Source organism: Cavia porcellus, unplaced genomic scaffold (assembly GCF_034190915.1).
Source record: "Cavia porcellus strain 051 isolate PalLab524CR breed Dunkin Hartley unplaced genomic scaffold, mCavPor4.1 scaffold_1, whole genome shotgun sequence".
NCBI classification, from domain to species: Eukaryota; Metazoa; Chordata; class Mammalia; order Rodentia; family Caviidae; genus Cavia; species Cavia porcellus.
This window is the reverse complement of record NW_026947484.1, coordinates 166,470,612-166,494,839: the sequence shown is the minus strand read 5'-3', so window position 1 is coordinate 166,494,839 and position 24,228 is coordinate 166,470,612. Positions and strand designations below refer to the sequence as shown.

The following is a 24,228-nucleotide window of genomic DNA, read 5'->3' as shown; positions in this document are numbered from 1 at the left end:
TGGTAATTGTCCTCTGTCATCTCAGCAACAGTAGCATCTAGGTCTTAGGAAACAAACAAAAACACCTGTCTTCACACTTTTAAAAATATTATTTTTACAGAGATGGAAAGTGTCTTTCATTTCACAACTAATTTGCTGATTTAATCTATTTCCTGTTTCCTGAAGTTCGAAATATAGAGGGACAAAAGGCAGGAAGGGCATTTTTCAGAAAGATGAAGGGAATGCCCTCTCCCCTCTTTCCTTTTAGAAATATATTGAGCTAGATCTCCTAGAAAAAATTGAGGGCTTTTGACCAGAGTGAGACAAAGCAGACAACTTTAAGGAAGGAACAGTAGCAGTAGAGTTGTAACATTGTTTTCCAGGTAGAGGGAAATTCGAGCCTGGAGTCTAAATGAAGCATATTTACTTTGCTCTAAACTAAGCCTATTTAGTCTCCTTGCTGGCCACTCACATCCTCTGTGTCTTAGTTTCTTTATTGTCAAATCCGATCACTTATATTTTGGTCATAGAATACACAGGCAATGGAAAGCATGTCATAGGAATCCATTTGGCTTTCAGTAAATGTTTGATAGCCATAAAAGGACAGGCTGCTTTAGCTACTGAGCATACCGCCCATCACAGGCACTGGAAAGGCACTCTGCGTGCTTTTACTCATTTAACCTTCACTCCTCATTTAACAGTCTTACTAGTGAGGTGCTGTTCTATTGCTATACTACAGATGTTCAACCAGAGACCAGAGATGCTAACCCACTTTCTCAGATCCAGAGACCAGGAAGAAAGAGCACCAGGGTCCAGATTCAGCTCAGCTATGCAGGTCCTCAAGTGCCAGCATTAGCAGCTGCCTTGCTGCCACTTTCTTGATGACACCACTGACACTGGGGTGTCTCTGCGGTGACCATCGTGGCTGGGAAGAATGGAGCAGTTGGTGTTTCTACTTCCTCTGTGGAGCTGGCACTGTGGAACTGTGCTGTTTGTGTTCAGGGCAGAGATTCAGGTGATCTGGAGTGGGCCCCTTGACCCTAACATTCAAGGGTTCTCTGGGCGATTTTGAGGACAGCTGGGTTTTGTAACTGAAAGGATTTTGCCCTGGATGGGAAGCTGCAGCGGTGGGAGGTTGGCAGGCAGAACCAAGAGGCTCTATCTTGAGGTCACCTTCCCGTCCCTGGGCAATTTACCTGTGGAGCGAAATGAATTCCAATGGGCTACCTGTGCATCAGTAATGCCCCATAGGCACCACCCCATACCTAAGCTACATGTATGCCCCACACCACGTGTCGGGCAGAGAGAATGCCAGACCCCGGAGGTCATGGAGTCTCTTTCCACATTCTTAAAATAAAAGCCACTTTTATTTCATACTTCTTACCTTTCTAGCTGCGCCAAAAATTCTGTCAGTAACCACTGCTTTCTCTATCTATGTTTAATGATGTAGTATCTTTTCTGTGTTCTACTTATCTAGTCTGTAGGTTTCTGACACAGAGAAAAGAGCTGAGAAAATAATCCTAGGAGGGAAAGACTAGTTGCTACTTAAAGAATGCCTTCTGTAGGAAAGGCAGGTCTGGTGCAAGAAAGACCTGTGAATTATCAAAATATAAGAAAGAACTTGTCGTTCCTTTCTTTGCTCAGCATCTGATGAACTTTAGAAATATGTGACCTTTCTTAAATGTGTCTGTTATGAGGTTGGAAGGGAAGAGGGCACACTAGCTTCACTTGGTGAAATCCCTGCTTAGAGGAGTATTGATTGGGAGTAACAATAAGTAAGAATTTCACAACTTGTGATTCATTAATAATCCTCCTTCAATTTAAAAATGACTAACTCCCCCCAAATTACTGCATGTGGTCGATTACAAACCTGATGAAGAGAAACAACAATATTCCATTTACAAATGTCATAAGGCTGGTATTTCCCATCTATTTGGAAAATTGGCCCAAGAAATTAAGGAGCATGGGGAATTATAAAGATGAAAAAATACCCAGAAAACAGTGCATATGAAAATTGCAATGCTGTTTTCCTTCTATTGTTACATCTTAATGACTTAATTTTCTATGGATAGTATATTTAAAATGTCAATTATTGGGTTAAAACAAGCAATTTTCTTGCCATCTAAGAAAGACAGATACTGTATTTTTCAGAAAAAAACCCTCACTTCTTTGGCTTCTCTACAAAGTAGTGAAAGTGTCCACTTCCAATGATTTTCACTGTGCTTTCAGGCATTGCATCTGATCCATGAGCATCTTCTGACCTGGGGATATGATTCTTTGCAAAGTCCCTTCAGATCTGTACAGGTGGAATAAACAAACAACTCCTTTTGTTTTTCCACTTATCTACTGCCACCTCCTTGTCAATAACAAGAATAACAATACCAGAACTGCTGCCTTTCCTAGGAAGGAGCCAAAGCAAATCCCTCTGACCCCCAAGTTAGAGGCACCGGGAAAACAGGCATTGCACAAATGTCACTGTGATGTCTGTGCTGTTTTCTAAAAAGCAGAAGATGAAATTCTCATGTGAAAACTGCAACAGTCTTATCCTCAAAGAGGAGAAACTGAGACTGAAATAGTTTGGCACTATTAAAATAACTAGTTAAAACAATTAGGGATTTAAACTTCAATTTAGTTGCTTCATCACAACTTATTATTCCTTGTCTTGTTCACAATCTAAGTAACTAATTCTAACTGCATTTCTGGGCATTTATTTACTTAAAGGGGTTCAGTGCCATAGAAAATGTGTATTAAATACATTTACATGCTTTTCTCCGGTTAACCAATTTAACTTGAGCAAGCCAGGAATCTAACAAGCAGGAGTGCAATCATGCCAACTCATACCTATATTGTCTCACTTAACATCTCTAGAAAAGCTGTAAGAGGTTCAAAGTTGCTACCATCACTCTTCTTTTATAGTCAAGGTAACATCACTATGTAACTCATTCAAGGCAACATCAATTGTGCATTAATTAGGAGAGCTAATTAGGAGAAGTACGCCAGAGTCAGACAGTAGAATCCATGCTCTGTGCTGAGGTGCCTTTCCCATCCTGAAATTTGGGCAGTCCAGTTCTGTTCTGAGGGTGGAAGGTGAATGCGAGGCATGGTGCTTGAAAGAGTACTATACGGAGGGAATGGGGCTTACGTTCATTGTCTGCTGCAGGTGCAGTTGATCTGAGACTCAAGCAGAGACCCTTGTCAGATGAGTGCAGGGATGTAGAGAGGTATGGTAACCAGGGGGTGCTGCAAGTCTGGCCTCAGATGACCATTCTCATTAGATCCTTGAAGTCTCTAACCCACATACCATGCTGGCATTACAGATTGAGAAACCAAGGCCCAGAGAATGTGTGTTGTTGCACAGGGTCACACAGCATCAGGGCCCAGGGCTGTCCAGGGGCCTGGCTGGCAGCTACACAAGGGCTCCCTCTTTGCAAGACCAATTTCTCCTGGTGGAAGGCCAGCTCTCACCTAACCTGCAGCCTCTTGGACCTTGTGTAGACAGTTCCGACCCAGAATCAGTTGTGCCAAGTCCCTTCCCTCCCAGAAGGGGCTCCCAGCACTGGGACTTCCCAGGTCAGAGCAGGTTCAGGTGGTATGGGATTGCCTTCTGCAGCCTGAGCGGGGACCAGGAACAGCCAGGATGGCCTGCAATCATAGCTGTCACTAAAGCAGGTGGGGCAATGTCCTCCCTAACGGGAGGGTGCAGGCTGGGGCAGGATCACAGTGGGATATGGGGAGATTCAGGCGTGTAGGGTTACAGAAGGGCAGGAGGTACAGGCAAGTGTGAGCGGTGCGGATCCAGTGTCAGCCAGCGCTGGTTAGCTTCCTGGAGGACTGGAGCTGTTCTGGGAGCCAGGCATACCTGGGGCTCACATGACCCCTGGGCTTTATTCTTTCCATGAAATTTAGACACAACCAACTTTCTTAGCTTTCAGGTTCTAATTCCTGTTTCTTGATTGGCTGGTTTTGGGTAAATCCCTTCTTTTCCCTGAGATTCAGTTTCCTCAACTATAAAGGGAGGCAGAATACCACAAGATCCTAAATGTGAATTGGTGACAAAATTAAACAAGAATCTAAGGTTAATAAGAGCACTGGGTGCCATCTTGGTGCCAGAGCCCTCATCTGAGTCACCTTGCAAGTTAACATGTGTCAATAAAATAATTTGATTTCTGCTTTAAAGAACAAGGAAAATGAGGCTGGGCTGTTGAGATGCTACCAGAGGCTTATGGCAGCAAGCAGCAGAGCTAGGATTCTAGGGTAGATCTATATGTTCCAGATGCATGGGGAGTTTCCATGACATTAGAAATGGTGGCGCTGTGGGCAAAGCTTTTTCCAGCTGACTCTGTAGTGTTGTTCCAGGGGATCTGAGTCCAGCATTGTCCCTGCCCCTGCCCTCTAGTGGTGGTGAGTTTTGTAGTTTCCTGCACCCTCTACCAGCATCTACAGCCAGAGAGATACACAAAGCTGCCCTGGGCTCACTGTCCATAGGGTGGAAAAAGACTCCTTCTGCTATGTACAGAGCTACAAGGCACAAAGGCGAGAGGCAGCCATCCTACTCCTCAGGGCTGTAAGACTAATTTATGCAGGGCCTAGCCTTGCCTCAACCCCTCCTCCAATCACGTGTTGAGGGGTTCAGCCACAGTGGAGAAGGTCCATGGTGTCAAGACCTCCTACCTTCTGTCCTGATCTCTCATGATTTCTCCACTCAGCCTGACCTACTCCTGACCTGACTGCCTTCATCTCCCTGCCTCGGCTTTGCTCACTCACTCTTTCTTGCATCTGCAATACCCTTTTGCTTCTGTTTTGTATCAGCCTGCTTATTTGTGCTCTCAGTTCTGTCTCAGAAGATGGAGAGGGTACCCTAGGGATCAAACACCTCTAGCTCAAGTTCTGCTCTGGGTGTTCATATGATCTTGGTCAAGTTGATTTGCATTTTTGTGCTTTAGTCTCCTCTTTTACCCAATGTGGATTATTAATAATGAAGATTGAGCTATAGAAATCAAGCATGTATGACAATGCCTGATACATGAGAAAAATAAATGTTTGCTGTTATCATTATCTGTCAAGAAGCAAACTAGATTTCAGATACTGAGTATGATTTCTTCATCCTCTGTACAATTTGTGGTTTTCTCTTAGGGAACCTGCCTGTTTTGCCAAGAAGGTGGCTATGTGCTTAGTTTGGCTATCATGCCTTCCGAGGTCAAGCTTGTGGGAAGCTGAATAATGGTCCCCAAGATGTCCTTGTCCTACTCCCTGAGCCTAGGAATGCCACCTTTCAGGAACACTAACTTTTAAAATGTGAGTTAACTAAGTATTGTGAGATTGGGGACTACCCTGGATTATCACAAGTGTCCTTCTAAGAGAGGTAGTGGAAGGAAGGGTGTGCATGCTTTGATGAAGAAGTAAAAAACTAAAGAATGCAGAGATCTCCAAAATCTAGGAGAGGCAAGGAAATGGATTCTCTTCTGGAGTCTCCATAAAGAACCGCTCCTGTTGATCTTCTGGATGCAGCCCGGTGAAATTGTTTTGGGACACGTGGATACCAGAAGTGTAACAGTCACCAAATGTGTGTCAGTCCTTTATAACAATGCTATGGAAGAGTAAAGTTGCACTATTCTGGACTCTTATTTCTTCCACTTTTCTTAAATATTCAGAACTATAGCTAGACTAAAGTAAGGACTCTATTTCTTTTAACTAAATAAATGAAGGAGAACAGAACAAAAATCAAACTTCATAGCTTCTTTCTGGAAAGAGTATTCAGTGGTGCTTGGTCACCATGGTGAATTTTCTTTGTGTATTTCTGGGAGTGGAGCCCTTTCTTTCTGCTCCAAGGGGTCTCTGTGAGGGCTGCCAGCCCTTCATTCCACTCACCTGTGACTTAAGAAGACTGGTTCTTATCATGAGCCACATGCAGACACTAGAGGAAAGCAAGGTCCTCTTTCTGCTGGTCAAGCCCATGAGGACTGGTGTTGAGATTCTGGCAAATCTCTGCACCCATGCTTTCTGTCTTTCTCTCAGAGGAGAGGGAGAGGCCAACCAGCTGACCAAGGTGGGCAGAGTGGAAACAGCCAGCATGGGAAGGACAGGAAAACAAGGAGACTAGTCCCCCATGACTGGAATTTGACCCTACAACACTCAGCTACAGAAACAGTTCATTTCCCTCTCTCTGAAAACATTTGAGGTGTACCTGCTTGATCTTTACTGGGAACCTGAGTCATACAGAGACTTAAACTTGTTCAAGTTTACATATGAGACACAGCTAATTGACTGACACTTTGAGTTTCACTGTAAACTTTGTGATGAATTTTAAAAGAAAGAATATCGATTTTCATTAACTCAGTTATTTGAGTAGACTACCTTCGACTTTATCTTGGATTTCCAGGTCTCACAAATGTTAACTTGAATCAGTGACATTGAAAAAGACCATTGGACAGTTCTATCAGTCTGATGATAGTCAGGAAACACTCAATATATTTTTAGACCAAAATGAATCTCTGCTCTGCCACTTCCAAACAGATTACCTTGAAAATGTAATTGAATTTTTCTATCTATAAAGTGGAGACCAATAGTTCTTTCCCTATAAGATTTAATCAAGGTTGGAGGTCAGGTACTCAGAGTCCCTAACAAATAGTAGGCTCATAATGAATTTTTGCTTACAGCAAAAGCAGCTAACATCTAGTGGATATTTATTATATGTCACACACTGCTAAGAACTTCCTTTCAACATCCTATGTAATCCTCAAAACAGCTTCATGTAGTAAAAAGGTTCATGTAGTAAAACTACAACTTTTTAGTTGCAACCCCATTTTAGATGAGGAATCAGACTTAGGAAAGGTACTGTGCTCTGGGAAAAGTAGCTGGGAAGATCCAGAATGTAATAGAACATGACCTTTGCAGCCCAAAATACACAATTCATCTGTGAATGCTGGTTACCCATTGTCACTGCAATTATTATGAACATTCACACTTTATTGATGCTGTTTTAAGACTCCAAAGTTCTCTTCCAGTGTTCAGTCTATGATAGAAGTTGTAAGAAGGAGCCTTTCCCGGAATTTTCATTTCACACTCTGCTTTATGAAATGACATAACCAAGAAACATCCCTCTGGTGGTTTATATTAAACAAGGCCAAACAAAAAGCTTTGCAATAAATGTCCCTGTAAGATTAAATACTGTGGTTAAAACTGCCTTCCTTGGACTCAACAGCTTTAGATTACGAGTCACCAGAGAAAAATTCCACAGAAACATTTCCATCCACTAAAGTCAGTGCTTTCTCTTTTCTCCCAAAGAAAGATGAATAACTGCAATAAGGGGACCCTAGCTACTTCCTTCTAAAACTGCATGACTTTACATTTACCATCAGAGAAAGAAAGAGAGCAAAGAATAGACTCCAGTGTTTTGTTTTTGTCCACATAAGTCAAAGTAGAACGAGTTTATAAGCAGAAAGGAATAAAGAGTTATTCCTTTGAACAGTTTAATGACAGATTAAAAATGAGGCATTCTATAGTGAAGCCCCTGTCTGGATAGAAGGTATTCTCATACTGCTGTAAGGCATCATTGTGAAGAACAGTAGGGTATGCACTGGGTTCCTCCTCCAAGAGACAGGCAAGACTCAAGTTGACCTTTGCAAAAAATATGTGATGCAGGTGAACAGACAAGTGAGTACAGATTGGATTAAGGCCAGAATACAAACATGGCCAAGCTCCTCTCCAATTTAAAACACTCCAATGGCTCTGGGAAAACAACACTGGGTATTGTACAAGACCATGCATATTCATCAGATGAACCAACTTCATACTCTGTGGTAGTTTTTCCTAGGACTTCCATTCCAAGCTGTCATAAATGGGTAAATAAAATACAAAAATGTTTGTTTCACCATTCTGGGTGCTGGAAACCTCAAATCAGGTGTTGGCAGGGTGGACTCCTTCAGAGAATGTTGAGAGAGAATCTATTTCAAGGCTTTGAAGTTTGCCAGAAATTTTAGTGCTACTCATTGTGACAGTTCATCCTGGTGGGTTACCTTCATTGGATCAGGAAACACCTAGGTTAGTAGAGCACACTACTACTGGTGTGTCTGGAAGTGATAAAGGGTGGCCCTGGGTACAATGCCTGGTTCCTCACCCTTCCTTTCTGGGACCCTTCACCTACCCTGTCTCCAGCCTCCACAAACTAAGTAGTTTTGGTCCAATGCACACTTCTGCTATGATGCTCCTGCCTTGAAGCTAGTCAAGAGTAGGCTGAATTCCCCCAAATGTGAGCCAAATAAGACCTTTTCTCCCATAAACTGTGCATACCAGGAGCTGCATCAAGCAATAGGAAAGGTGAATGGTAAACTTGCCTTGCACATCTTTAACTTCATACTCACATGAAGCTCTCCCGTGCAGGTCTGTGACAAAATTTCTTGGATTTTTTTAAAACAGGGAATCAAACTCAGGACTTGAGCTTACCATGCAAGCACTGTGCTGCTGAGCTATATCCCTGGCCTCATTTCCTGGATTTTTTAAAGTTTTATTTCCTTATTAAAGTATGTTTGCAGTACATAATGATTACATTCATCACAGGAGTTGACATCATGTCTTAACTCTTTTTCTATCCCTTTCCTTTCCTCTCTGTCCCTTGTTTCTTCATCTCTTGGTCCCTTTCCCTTTTGAAAAAGATCCATCTCCCTATTTCCTATTATTTATCTTTTATTTTTCTCTTTATTTATAATTTTGATTTCTCTTACAAGGGAAAACACGTGACATTTAGGCTTATGTGTCTGATTTATTTCACTTAATATTATGGTCTCAAGGAATCCATTTTTCCTGCAAGTGACTCAAGTTTACCTTTCTTTATGGCAGAGTAGTACTCCATTGTACACCAATACCACATTTTCTTTATCTATTCATCTCTTGATGGTCATATGGACTGCTTCCAAGATTTAACTATTACGAATTGAACTGTGATAAATATAGTGTATCAGTTAGGGTTTACTAGAGAAACAGAAATAACATAAGATATACAAATGCATAAGAAATTATAAGATTGTCTTACAATGGTCAGCCACAAAGTTGGATGAGGGAGCATGCAGAGGATGTCTGCACACTGCAGGTTGAAGGGTCCAGCCCAAGGGCTGGAGCTTACTGCAGTATCCCGTGCAAGTCTGCATCAGGAGCTCAATGAGTCTGTGATGGAAAACTGAAGTGTCTATGATGATGAAGGCTGAAAAATCCTAGAAAGAAGCCAAACAGTCTGTTCCAGAAGCCAGGAAACATTGTCCAAACTGAAGGTGAGGACTGGAGCTCCCTGGAAGAAGTAGTAATCAATCCCTCCTCATTTGCCTTTTATTGTATGCATACTGTTCCACTAGGGTGGATGTAGCACTCACATCATCTACTTGCCCTCCTCCTGCACAGGATGAGGATGTTACAATCTAGGGACCCTGGACCCCTGCTGAATCACTTACATTTCTAACCTCAGATTGACATAATGAACAATATCCTAGAATGGCAATGGCTTATCTTCTATACCTCAGGAGGTAGAGCTGCTGAATCCCTTGGTTAAGCTTCTAGGCTTCTCAAGTTGACACACAGTGACACAATCACTGTAAAATGATGTCTTTAACTCTTTCAGAAAGATACCTAGAAAGAGAATAACTGAGTTGAATGGAATTTCCATTTTTGGTCTTTTGAGGAATTTGCATAGTAGTTTCCATAATAGCTGCACCAGTTCACATAAAAATTTTCAACATCTCTGACTCTTGAAGAAATGAAAATTAAAACAATAGTGAGATTACTCCAGACAGAATGGTTAACAGCAAGAAATCAAGTAATAATGAATGTTGGAGAGGTTACAGGGAAAATGAACCCTTCTACATTGTAGGTGAGAATGTGAACTTGTATAACCAAATTTTTGGTTTTTATACATGATATTCTAGTAACACCTCCTCTGAACTCTGCTACCATTCTATTTCTATATAAAGGTGCATTAAGATGCTGAGGATTAGTGATAGGACTATAGTATGTAAATATTGGTAGCACAAAATTCAACCTTTAACAGGATCCAAAGTCTGGCTTGCTCTTAGAATGGTGTTACTTCCAGTAAGCTAACTTGTCTTTCTGTGACTTTGTTTCTTCATGGATAACATCAGTATGTACCATAGCATGAGAATAAAATGAGTTAAGAGGTATTCAGAAGAATGTTCGACACATGCAAGAATTTGCTGCTATCAGCATTTATATCTTTAGCATGCTTTATTGTTTTCCCTTGTGACGCCTCCAACTTCCCCTGCTACTCTTCTACTCTTTTTCTCATTAACTGCATCTGTATTCACCTGCAGAGTCCCTTAAACTGTCCTTGTTGAGTCCTCAGTGCCTTTGCAGCATCTCTTTGTCATTTGCCTGAAAAACAACAAGCTTTCTTGTGGACCTCCTTCTGTCCTGGACCATGAGCTCAAGTGTCATCCAATTTGTGAAGCTGTCTATCACATAGTGTTACCAGTCAGGTGTCCATCTCTCAATAAACCAGCAGTTTAATTGGACACATGATATCAACAGTAATTATTTGTTTAATATATTTCTCCTTGCCCATTTACTTCTGCTGATGATAAATAGTATGTCATATTCTCCACAGAGGCAGCTAGTCTAAGTGCAGTGCTGGTACTAGTATGTGATCACAAAGGCATGTTGAGTGCATAAAAGAAAATAAACACAGTGGGTGGATTGTTATAGTATGTAATGATGTCCATAAGTAAGCACAGTGTAACAAAGAACAGCAGCTACTCTTTGAGTTTTGCTCTGTGCTAGCTACTGGGTAAGGTATTTTACTTGTGATACCTCATTTATTTCAGTAATGATCCCACAAGGGATATATTATGTTTTACTGTTTTACTGATGAGAAACTATTATCAAAGTGCTGGATTATCCAGGATCCTTTTGGTAATACCAAAGTCCCCATGAGAGTCAGATAGCAACAATGGCATTTCTCATGGGATTCAAGTGCAGTAATGAGCAGGTTTCTGGAAGAGTCAGGGACCATGAAAGAGAATTTTCTCTTTCCGACCCTGTCTTGGCATTTGTCCGCACATCAGCCTAATTTATTCTTCCTTCTGGTATGAATTGATGTCTTTGATACCTCAGGTCATGGGAAAGAAAGTCACCAATCATAGTTCATGAGTTTGTATCATTTCCATTCAAGGGTCCAGGAAAACCTAGAACTTCTTAGTCTCATGAGCTAGGGAAGAAGTTATGATGGCCTGGTTTGGGCCAGGGGGCAGCTGCAGAAAATCAACAACTGCATCGGAAGAAGGGAGAACAAAAGAATAGTGTACAAGACTATCGATCAGAGCCCTGAGTCAGAAGGTTATAAGGTACAGAAATCTATTATAATTAACCCGGCAGGGTGTTGAATGCCTTGCCTGAAATTGTACAGAAAATATGTGATATAGCAGCACTTCTGATTCACATCTGCTGGACTTAAAGCATTTTATTTCCTTCTTGAAGTATTATGTTATTAAACTCTCAAGTATTCTGTTCTAATTTGCTTTGTTTTGTTTTATTCTCTTTAAAATAGAAAACAATTTAAAATGACCTAAAATAAAATGCTACATAGTGCCTGCAGAGCAGAAGTTGTAATCACAGAAGGACAGTCTGGTCACGTTTGCCATTAGCTTGCTGTGTCCTACACTGGAAGGAACAGCACTTGTTTTGAATCTGGCATCCATCACTAGTGCCACAGTGTTGTATTGTGAACTGTTCCACTCCTTGGGCCCAGCCCACCCCTGTCTCCCAGAGTGATTGGCTTTCAGAGCTGGACTCTTTGGGAGGAGATTAGCTCGTGGGGCTTCTGGGCTCATAGCAGGATTAGTGTCCTTACAAAAGAGGTTTCAGAGTGCCTGTGCATCCCTTTCACCGTGTGGGGTCCCAAGAAGACAGACATCTGTGCGCCCAGAAATGGGCCCCAACACAGAACAGGTGCTAGCTCAGTCTCAAACTTGAGAATAAATTTCCATCTTTTATAAACCAGCTTCTCTGTGGCATTTTTGCTGTAGCAGCCTCAGTGGAATAAGGCACACACAATGTTAAGGTTGAAAGTGACATCAGGTCTGACCATTATTCTACAAGCCAGATGGGAAATGAGTATTCTTTGTAACATTCTGGCCCAGTGATGGGGCAGACTCAGGGAATTTCTGGGAAGAGAAGAAGAGCATTGGCTCTGCAGCCAGAAGGACTGAACTCAAATCTCATTCTTCTACTTTGTACCTTCACGTCCAAGGGCAGTGGGCTTAGTAATTAGCTTTGGTACCTCACTCTGTAAAGAGAAATGAAGAAAAGGCTCATCCTGTTCTTAAAGTCATACTTGCCATTCATGCACAATTATAGGCAATCCTTTAAGAGTTTTATATTCTTCAACACAGTTACATCACAATACAGATACTGCTTTCAGGGGAGGAAACTGAAGCAGAGAAGTCAATGCCTCATCAGTGCTGCAGCTTGTTAGTGGTGGATCTGAGATCTAGACATGTGAAGCCTGGCTGCAGAGCTTATGAATCCCCCACCATCTGAAGACTCCCCTTGCCATTGGTGGTGCCAGCAAGTGACACAACACATGGGAAGCACAGTGCCCAGGTCCCGGCGCACTCTGTGTCCTTAGTAAGTGCCCTGGCTGCTGTCTCTTTGCTCTTCCAGGCTTACCACAGCCTCAGTGGCAGCAACTCCCAAATTGCTGAATTCTCCTGGGAATAGAGGGCACTCCATCATTTTCCTGAAGCTGGAAGGTGTCCTGAACACAGCCCTCTTGTAAGGGAATAATAAAGTGACATCTCTACCATCTTGGTGCTACCATCTTGGTAGCACCCTGGGCACCTAAATTCATTTTCACAATGAAAGTTACCAGATTTGTATCACTGAAGGATCGGTGCTCATCACATATTTATTGAGCATAAGTTTAAGGCATTATGGGGAGTTGGGAATACAATGATAAATTGGATTTAAGCACCTTTCTCAAGATAACCAACAGGAAAGATAAAAGTTTCAAAATAAACATTATACAAGATATAAAGTCACAAGAGATAAGGATAAATCAATACAAAGTTTATTAAAGCCTGTCTGTTCAACCTATCCAAAATACTGGTATAGTTACCCCTGTTACTCCCTATCACATCGAGTTCTGTTTTCTCATGTTTGATTTTGATCCATATAGCCTTCTTCTGGCTAATTATATTTCCCATAAAGAGCCTCTCGGTGGACCCTATCTCTTGATCCATTCTGCCTGCAATTCTTTCTTTTTTCCCTTAAGTTAGTATATATAGGCCATCTACATTAGAAATTATATCCAACCTTCTCTGCCTCATTACTGTTGAGCTCTTTTTCTGTCATTAGTTGCTAGATTGTCTTCTTCATTTCACTTTCTCCATTCATTGTGGCCTCTCTGCCACTGTTTCTGGGATCTTGAACTTTTCTCTTTTAGAATGTCCTGCAGCATTCTCTGTAGAGTTTAATGGTGGTTGCAAATTCCCCTAGTTCCTCTTTATCCTGGAAGCACCTTGTTTCTCCATTAATTTCTAGGGACATTTGTGCAGGATATACCAATCTTGGCTGGAGGTTATTGTCTTTCAAAGCTTGAATTATTTTGCCCCACACTCTTTGTGATTGATGGTTTGTGCTGAGAAGTCTGCTGTAATTCTGATGAGTGTTCCCTTGGAAGTGATCTATTTCTTGTCTCTGACAGCTTTTAATATTCTGTTCTTGTACTGAATTTCTGGAATTTTGATTATTGTATGCCTGGGTGTAGCTCTGTTTGGATTACAGGTGACTGGAGTTCTGTATGCCTCATACATATGAGCATCTTTACCTTTTCCTATATTTGAGAAGTTCTCCTTGATTATTTCTGTGAATAGTCTTTGCAGTTCATTTGTTAGTATCCCTGCTTCTTCCTTTACATTCTTAATTCTTAAGTTATAGTTCCTCTTATCATCTTCTAGCCTTTGTATTGTTACTGCTTGTTTCCTTGTTAATTTTCTATTAACTCAATCAGGATCCATGTATGACTTATACTGTTGTATCATGACTGATTTTAGTTAAATCTGACTTGTTTGATTGCTGCTTATTGTTGACAGATTTTATTCAAAACTGTAAGGTTGATGGTATGAAGTTGAGGAGTATAGACAACTATACTGAAAATGCCAATGATCCACTACAATATCCATTCTGATTTGATTACTACCTTTTCCTTGTAGCTCTATATTATCTACAAAGTTGTATTTCTGTTAATCCTGTTATGTACTGATATGTTCAATTATACTTTATCTGATGATATAGTCAATTCTGTTGATGATAACAAGAAACAACACAGTGATGATGGTAGAACTCCTTATACAGCAGATTTATATGTCTTTTTAGTTTTATATGTCTATAGGAAAAAGTTTAGGTCTGTCCTGCTTTGTTATGTTTCTCCCTCTAATATTGAAAGGATAGAAATACATGTTAAGACTCATGCTTACTTAAAACCTATAAACAGTTTATGAGAACTGATCTGATCACACATGATGTAATGTACAAAAACTTTGAAGGAAAGAAAGTGGCACTGCAGTACCCAATCCTGATTCTGGAGTGTTATAATGTGAAATCTAGAAATATTATTAATCTGTGTTCAGAAGGATTTTAATCTAATAAGTTTAGTTAGGTCTCAATATAAATGAAGAGATGGATAAATGTGGACATGTCTAAGTGTATAGGATTGATAGCCATAATACTTAGTTTTTGTTGGATAATTGAACAAAACTCTTTGCAGTCTCCCTGGTTGAGTTCCCATTTTTATGTTCCACTTGTGTATCTTGAACAATTATTAATAGGGGACAATGTGTATACATTAGCTAGTGATTTATTACTGTCTATTTCTTTTCTTTGAAAGTATGTACTACTATTTCTGCCTGTTTTCTATTTCATTTTGTCTTTCTTTAAATAAAAAAAAAAGAAATACAAAAGTTTAAGGTGAAGAAGTTCCTTCAGAATGGGGAAGACTATGAAGGCTGGCATAAGGGTTGACCTTTCAAAGTCAACAGCTGAGATGCAAAAAGCAAGAGACCACATGGTAAGCACAGGGAATAACATAAGGAAAGACAGGAAAAGAAATTATGAGGTGTTGAGCTTTACTTTGTAGTCTGAAGAAAGGTAGAAGAAACTGGAAAGCAGTTTGGGCTAGACCTTACAGGACTTGAGTACCAATTGAAAATGCAGTCATTGTTTTTCATTAGAACCCAGATGCGTGTGTGTTACTTTATAGTCAGAATAAAATCATCTCTGTGGTGGCCAGAAGAGCCCATGCCATGTGAGGAAATGCAAACAGACAGCACCTAAGTCTGGGAGGTCAAGAAAACAAAAGTTTAGTGTTCCTTCACACAATGCTTTGCAATGGTTTAGGCAAATCTCCATGACAATTGTCACCTAGATACCGAAACTCCATGGCATCTCTCAAACACACTTCCCAATGCCCTTGGCAGGAGAAGAAAGTGCTAGTGTCCGGAGATCCCACCTGGAATGAGATGCTGTCACTGCTTGTAGCCCACTAGTCAGCACAGGGGATTGGGCCAGACCAAATGGGCTGGAGAAGGGGGGCCTCAGCCTGTGAGACTGAGAGGAGAAGTAGATAAAGGTGCCTGTGTGGTGTCTACCACACCCACGCTTACAGAAAAGTCATCGTGATTCTGAACAAGTTTGTATTTACAAACAAAATATAGATATGTAAGATTTCTAATATGCTGTTAACAAGATTTTCCCCATCTGTTATATTTAACACTTTTAAGTGGAGAAAATGTTGTTTATGGCTTATCAGCCCACAGTACATATGAAAGAAAGACACCTACTTATTTCTGTAATCTGCTGTTATTATCTCAGAGTAGCATGAATCAGTGTGCTCACAGCTGACAAGCACTCATTTGGCTTCAGTTACAAGCTGCAGCCTAATTTGTTGGACACAGCTCCTGTCAGAACATGACAAGAAAGGAGCTCAGAGGATGCATGTTGGGAGCCGCAGCCCCGAGCCCGGTCGCCTCACTTGGCGGACGTGAGGCCTGTAGTAAAGAGTAAAGCCTGAGGTAGATTACCCCTCCCATCGAGCACGTTAGTTTCCTGCTTACCGCGTAAGCAACCCGCTCAACAATATAGTCTGCCTGGCAACTGATGATGTTAGCCAATCAGCTTGCCTTGCTTACTTTAACATGATTGGACACTGTATCCGTATATATACTGGTGCCACCCCTGGGGGGGAAGAAGAAGCCCGGAAGTAGAAGCCCAGAAGGAGCCGCGGAGAGCGGACCGGTAGAGGCTTCGGAGCGAAGCCCGGAAGGAGCCGCGGGGAGCGGACCAGAGGAGGCTTCGGCTGGGAGCGATCCCAGGGCAGGCTGTACGGAGAAGGAAAATAAAAGAAAAGGTTGTCCACTGCCAGACTTTGTCGTGTGTCCTTCCTGCCGGCCGGGAGCGGACATCGACATTTGGGGGCCCGCCCGGGGACTGATCACCCCCGAGACGTGACAGCGGACAACGCTCCAGTACAGAGCTGCGAGACAGGTGAGTTGGGGATAAGCCTGGGCTCTGGGTGGCGCGCACCTACAGGGCTTTTAGACTCCCCTCAGGCTCACGCGTAAGTGGCGGATTCCTTGGGCCTCACGCGGTGAGTAACATATTAAAAGATGGGAAACATGCTAGGTAGCAACACTAAGAGCGAGGGTGGTTGTGGAGAAAGCTCTCAAGAGCTTACAAAAGTACGCAGGGTATTTGAGCAGGCCCAGTCGGGGAGCTCCCGAGAGGGGCCCGTCAAGGGGAACAAAGTTGCTAAGGAGAAGGACGGGGCTCTAGCCTCGGAGTCGTCTGACTCCGAGGACGAGGGAAAGTTGAATGGCAAGGAGGCCAAAGAGACCAGCTGTCAGGAGCCTAAGTCGCTCGATAAGGAGTCGCAGGGTTCTTTCCCAGTAATTCAGGGTACCACAGAGCCATTTGTTGACTTTGTGGCCCGAATGCAAGATGCTGCCGATAAGATATTTTCTGATCCGGGAGTGGCTCGACCGCTGGTAAGGCAGCTGATTTTTGAGCAATGTACAAAGGAGTGCAAGGCAGCGATAGCTCCTCATAAGAACAAGGACCTCAACGCCTGGATTAGGATATGTAGAGAGATAGGGGGGCCGCTCTCCAACTCGGGAGTGGCTGCTCTCCTGGCCGCGGCTGTACAGCAGAGGGGACCTCGCGGGTTAGAAGGGGAATGTAAGGCTAAAGGGTGTTTTGCCTGCGGGGAGCCAGGACACATTAAACGTCATTGCCCAAACAATGCAGATGCTAGGCCTCGTCCTAGGAATGAAAAACCATATGTTTGTGGGCGATGCAAGAGGGGATCACACAAAGCTGAGGAGTGTAGGTCGGTCTTTGATGCTCAGGGCAACCGTATTTGTGGACGAGATGTTAGAGGGCCAAAAAACGGCCAGAGGGGGCCCCCTTCACAGGCGGGCCCCCGCCCCAGAGACAGGACAGCTCAGGGTGGCAGCCTTCAACAAGGGCCACCCCTGGGTCAGCAGGTGTGGACCTCAGTGTCGCCTCCAGACTTATACAGAAGGTCACCATTAGGACGGATGGCGTTAGGACCCTAAATGACATGCAAAAGCTATTGGGAGACATTAATTGGATTAGGCCATATTTACATATACCAAATTCAGATCTCAAACCCCTGTTCGACCTTCTGAAGGGAGACCCAGATATAGCCTCCCACAGGAGGCTCACTCCTGAGGCAAGAGCTGCCTTACAGAGAGTGGAAAAAGCCTTAGGTGGGGCTACCTTACACAGAATTGAACCAGGGCGACCCTTTGATGTCTGTTTGCTACAGACTAGTCTACAGCCCACAGCGGTGATTTGGCAGAAAGGACCACTACTGTGGATACACCCTAAGGTCTCACCTGCAAAAGTCATAGAGCATTACCCGGAGGCAGTCGCTTCATTGGCCCTTGAAGCGCATGATAGAGCTGTCCAACATTTTGGCTCAGGACCACAAGCCATCCGAGTACCCTATACCGCCAGCCAGATCAAGACCCTGGCTGCCTGCATAGATACATGGGCCATTCTGAGATGTGTTTTCCATGGGGATATAAACAATCAATACCCTAAAGACCCTATCTTGTCATTTGTCACTCAGCACCCTATAATTTTTCCAAAGGTTACTGCCTCTGAGCCATTAGTCCCAGCAACTACAATATACACAGATGGCTCCAAGACGGGGATAGGCGCCTATGTGATCCTAGGCAAGCCCCCGGTTACCATACAATTTGAACCTGATCAGCCTCAGGTGGTGGAACTGCAGATCGTTAAAATGATTCTTGAACGGTTCTCAGAAGCCATTAACATTGTCTCCGATTCTAGGTATGTGGTCAATGCTATGCAAGTGCTTGAGACTGCCGGTTTAATTAGATCCACTTCCACAGTGGCTGGGCTGTTCCTGTCTATCCAGACATTGCTTCAGAACAGACACCATAAGGTCTTCACCACCCACATAAGAGCACATACATCCCTGCCAGGGCCTATGGCACAGGGGAATGCGGCTGCTGATACTGCCACTCGCCCGTTATGGATTTTTACCTTACTAACACCAATCGAGCGAGCCCGTGCCTTCCATGATAAGTTTCATGTCAATGCCAGGACACTAGCAAACCATTTCCATGTTTCCAGAGCAGATGCACGAGATATCATGCGACTATGTGACTCCTGTGCCACATACAAACCTGCCATACCGATGGGAGTAAACCCTCGAGGTTTGATCCCTGGTGATGTTTGGCAGATGGACATCACACATATACAGGAGTTTGGGACTCTTAAATATGTTCATGTTTCCACAGACACCTGTTCTCACGTCATATTCGCAACAGCAGAAACAGGTGAAAAAGTGTCTAATGTGATCAATCATTGCCTGGCGGCTTGGGCCGCATGGGGCAAACCAAAAATATTAAAAACTGATAATGGACCAGCCTATATAGGCAAAGCCTTCAATGAGTTCTGCAAAATGATGGAGGTTCAATTAAAACATGGTATCCCATACAATCCCCAAGGTCAAGGAATCATTGAGAGGGCTCATAGAAGCCTCAAAGAAATTTTACAAAAACAAAAAGGGGGAGTAGGCCAAGGCCTGGCCCCAAAGGCACGATTATCCATGGCACTATTCACACACAATTTTTTAAATTTAAATAATGATAATTGCTCCCCAGCCGTGGAGCACTGCAACCCTTCCCCCAACCATAAAGGGTGGGTGGAGTGGAAAGATGTCCTGACAGGACAATGGATAGGCCCGGATCCAGTGGTCAGCTGGAACCGAGGCGCAGTTTGTGTTTTCCCACAGGAATCGGGACGAGAACCACTGTGGGTACCGGAGAGACTGACACGGGCGACAAAGCCCTCGACTGAAGATCAGACCTGCCCTACCGGAGATCCATCACAGACCAACCAACAAGATGAATAGAAATAGCGGTAGCCCGAAATGGACAAGAAGATCCTCAGGCATATGCATGGCTCGCTCGCCTAGCCTACGACCGAGTCTAGGGACGGTGAGCTTCCCACACTCCTCCTCTAAAAAATTATGACATAGCTGGGTAGGAGAGTCAATGACGGGTAAGAGCGTACTCCCCCGGTGCGACTCAACCTAAGCCAGGCCCTACCCCATCCTGCACGTAAGCCGCTGGACTGTTAGATGCTGCCCAGGTCTAAATTTCTCTCCGAGGGGATTTCTTTACGGAGAGGAAATGAGTGCAAGCTTGTGTGCATCCAGGTTCCGTCCAGTTTGTGCCTGGCCCTAGAAAAAGGACGAGGGCCTCAGGGCCTTGGCGGACCATGGGACGGCCGACCAGGGTCTAAGCCAAGGACCTACGGTGGGCCTACACATAGGGCATAAGCCTCTGCACCCAGTCCAGGAAGGGCTACGATGCGCACATTCATAAAAAATAAAAAAGGGGGAGATGTTGGGAGCCGCAGCCCCGAGCCCGGTCGCCTCACTTGGCGGACGTGAGGCCTGTAGTAAAGAGTAAAGCCTGAGGTAGATTACCCCTCCCATCGAGCACGTTAGTTTCCTGCTTACCGCGTAAGCAACCCGCTCAACAATATAGTCTGCCTGGCAACTGATGATGTTAGCCAATCAGCTTGCCTTGCTTACTTTAACATGATTGGACACTGTATCCGTATATATACTGGTGCCACCCCTGGGGGGGAAGAAGAAGCCCGGAAGTAGAAGCCCAGAAGGAGCCGCGGAGAGCGGACCGGTAGAGGCTTCGGAGCGAAGCCCGGAAGGAGCCGCGGGGAGCGGACCAGAGGAGGCTTCGGCTGGGAGCGATCCCAGGGCAGGCTGTACGGAGAAGGAAAATAAAAGAAAAGGTTGTCCACTGCCAGACTTTGTCGTGTGTCCTTCCTGCCGGCCGGGAGCGGACATCGACAGATGCACATGTATATGGTGCACACACAAGCTTCCTGCATAGGAGATATTGTGCATAGCTCAACATACTTTGCTTGACATGGGCTGGAATAAACAGCTAGTATAGCTGAATCAAAAATTACCAAGCTCTAGAGTCAGGAAAGAATTAGAATCCTGACTCTGTGGACTAATTTCCCTGTGACGTTTCTCCATTTTAATGACATAGGTAATGAGTCATTGCAAAATGTGTTAATAATAATAGCTAACATGAATTAACAGACTGGTTTATGTACACTTTACATGTGAATTTCCTGATAGCTTGCTTACTTTTCATTCTTTTCTTCTCTTTCCCTTCTATCTATGTATCTATCTATCATCTGTCAATCTATAATCTATCATCTATCATCTATCTCTCTATCTATGTCAATCACCAACATTCATATGTAGTGGGTAGGCTGTTCCACTATGAGTCTAAAGTGAAATTTAGGAATATCCAACAAACTGAACTGGTGGGAATATGTTTATGGTTTTACTCTAGGGGTAAAGAAGATCCACTGTAGAAGATTAAGTGTATTTTGCAAGTAATCTAGGATTAAGCCTCAAATAGGATGACAATTGCAGCATTTAGTTGAAGTGTAGATATCCAGCCAGGTGGAGCCCTCTGTGTATAACTAGATGGAGATGAAAAAGGAAACATCACAACACAGGGACACAAGCAACACTTGTCTGGTGAAAGGTAATTGTGCATTATGCAAAAAGAGGAAGCGAAGGTCCTTCCTTCCATGAGGCAAGAGGCCCAGTACACATCAGCACTGTGAGGATCACAGGGGAGCAACTCCATGTGGCCTCTCAGAGATTGGATGTTTGGAGCACTCCAGACCATGGTATCTTTGGCAGAATACCCTCAGCCAAGACCAAGGAAAGATTATGCTGTCTTCCCTCATATCCTTATCAGGAAGAAACTTCATGAAAGAGCAATATTCGTGTGTCAGTGAGAATGCTTGGGAAATCTACTGGGTTGTTTTGAAATATTTGAGGTGAAATACATTTCAACATTAGACCCAACCATTATAACTCAGTTATGAAGGCTCTCAGAAAAAAAATATTGATTAAAGAATGAAAGATGAATAATTACCTCAGTTGTCAAGTGGGGGCCAGGCATTTCAGTGGAGGCAGCATTAGTGCTCTAGAAAAACTGTCTCACCATGCTAAACCTGCTCAGAACACTTCAGGATGCTTAGCTGCCCTCATCTCTGCGAACTACATGCAAGAAACACACACACACACACGTCTGACTGCAGGAGTTCCCTGTCCTGAGGCAACAACCCCCAGCTCCTGGGACTCAGAATTTCCATGCAGCCTCATAGTCATTGTTCCTGTGAGTCCCCTACAGCTTCTGCATGATAAAACCCTCCCTCTTCCAGTGTGCTTAACACCTCTGGCCTCCTTGGCTCAGTGTTCTTGGAATTTCCTAGAAAGAAGCTCCACTCCACAATGAAGTGCCCCTATCCTGGTTAGTGTGTCTACATCCTCTTGAAACTGCTCTTGGATTTCCAACATCACTTATGCTTTGGTCCCTGCTGTATGCAAATGGAAGCTTTTCCCTATCAGATCCCAACTGGCAGGTACTTTGCAACTGATAGAGTTGTGGAGTAAAAGAAGGATTCAAACTGTCACCTATGGAGTACTGGACATTCAATATCAGGGCTCTTACACAAATAGACTTATGATCTCTCCTACCTCCTTCAAACTGAGACTAGACATTGAAAGTGGGAATGGTTGAGTGCACAGCAAAGGCCAGTATGTGTCCTCCTAGGCCAGGAGCATGCTGATCACATGACAGCAAGTCGTGTGGAAGGTGTGTGTCCCAGCCCATTTCTTCCTGGTCAAACCCACCAAGAGCATTAACTGCACCTCTTCTGGGGACAATAGAAAAGGGTTAGATTTTTTTTTCCTTCCATTTCTTAAAGGCTCAATATAGATTAAAAAGAAAAATAATTACCCCTTGTAATACTTTATGTATTATTTCATGAATCATTATATTTAGTTATTTTCCCAAGTCCTACAGCCTTGGATAATTAAGTACCTTGCTTAGGACACCCTGCTATTTAACAAATGACAAACCTGGGACTTGAAGCTCGATTTACCTCATTCTCAAATCTGTGTGTGTGCGTGTGCACGCATATCACACATCTATATGTATATTTATTTACAGCCTCATAAAATGTAAATGCATGTATGTATTTCATTACATTTAGATATGAATATGGGTGCCTGTGTATGTGCTTAGTTATCCAATTGTAGTTCTTAGTTCTCAATCATGTTTAGTTGAGACCTCTTGAGATTGGGCCTTCAGGCAGCTTCATGCCACAGACTAGTCAAAGGGCACCAGTTGCTTGTACACCATAAAGTACATACTTTATGGATTATGCATGTCTTTATTAATTCATTAATACAATTAATTGTGTTAATTTCCCAGGGATGCAATAAGCAATGTAGCTTCCACAGTAGGAATGTGTTCCTTCTAAGATCTGTATCTAGAAGTCCAGGATAAGATTTTGTATTTTCTCCTGAGGGATCCCTTGGCCTGCAGGCAAGTAGGTGCCTTATCATTGCCCTCACTGTATTCCCTCTGTGTGTTCCATCCCTGGTATTTCTTTGTGTGCACTGTCTTCTTCTAGAAGAACACCAGATATATTGGATCAGGGCCCATCCTATGGCTTTTTATTAACATAGTCACCTCTCCTGAGGTCCTTTCTCCAAGTATAGTCATTTCTGAGGTGCTGGGGTTTGAACATCAATATGTACAATTTTGGTGGAGAAAATTCAGCCCTTAACAAATACAATGAAGTTAAAAATATCAGAAATACTGAAGTAGGACTTAAAACAAGCTTTCCCAGCCTTGATCAACAACTCTCCTTCCTCCCTTGTAGCTTTAACTTCTTGTACTGGTACAAATCAGATTTAGCAGCTGTCCTGTAAACAGAGTTTATGTCATTTTATTCTTGCAAGATTCATAAGGCTCTGTCTCAGTCAAGGTTAAGTTATAGTTGCTCTTGATTGCTTTGTCTAGCTTCTGTACCTCGCTCCCTACCCCAGTTTCTAAAGACCAAGTCCTTCGGCAGAATGTACAAAATCTAGAACCTTTCCTCTAGACTCACTCAGTCATTCAGGACATCATAATGTCAACCTAAGCCAGCCTGCACCTAAAACCCAACCAACCTTCCTGTTTCCCAGTCGGTTTCTAGATCTCTTGGATTCAGCAACACCACCGCCTTGGGAGTAAGTGAGGTAGAACACAGTAGTTAACAGGAACCTTAGAATGTTTTACCAAATCTACTTTTTGGAGAGGCAAGATGAAGCCCAGAGAAAAAATCACTCATGGTCTCATGAGTAGAATGGTGTTATTTGGTTATTACATTACATTACATTATGTGGAAGACCATTGGTATTATGAACCATAATTCATGTGTAGGACCTTGGGAATTCTGGTGGGAATAGAGTGTTTGTGTGTGTGTGTGTGTGTGTGTGTGTGTAAATGCACACTTAGATGGTGAAAGGAAGATGAATCAAGTGGGAAAAGAAATGCCTTTCAATGTCATTTATTTGTGTCTTACATACACTTACAAATTGAAACACTTTTGCTTCCTGAAACTCCAGTAACAAATTGCAGATTCTAAACTAGACCACTAGGTGGCAGTAAAAAGAAATGTCTGCAAAGAGCAGAAATTCCTTCAGAATTATAGTTAAGTTTTATAGACCAAGGCAACTGCAGTGGTAAAACATTATGGTGTATCAATTGGCATATTTGCTGATCAAATCTTTATAAGGTTTGAATAGTCTCG

At 43.0% G+C, this 24,228-nt stretch overlaps 1 protein-coding gene across 1 annotated transcript in view; it reads right to left on the bottom strand.

Annotated features, from left to right (window-relative positions):
• The window catches only part of CUNH1orf87 (chromosome unknown C1orf87 homolog), a 181,965-nt gene that overhangs the window by 71,082 nt on the left and 86,655 nt on the right, over positions 1-24,228 (bottom strand). Inside the window, 1 exon segment of the mRNA XM_013142761.1 lies at positions 2,145-2,240. Coding sequence (XP_012998215.1) covers positions 2,145-2,240 — 96 coding nt within the window.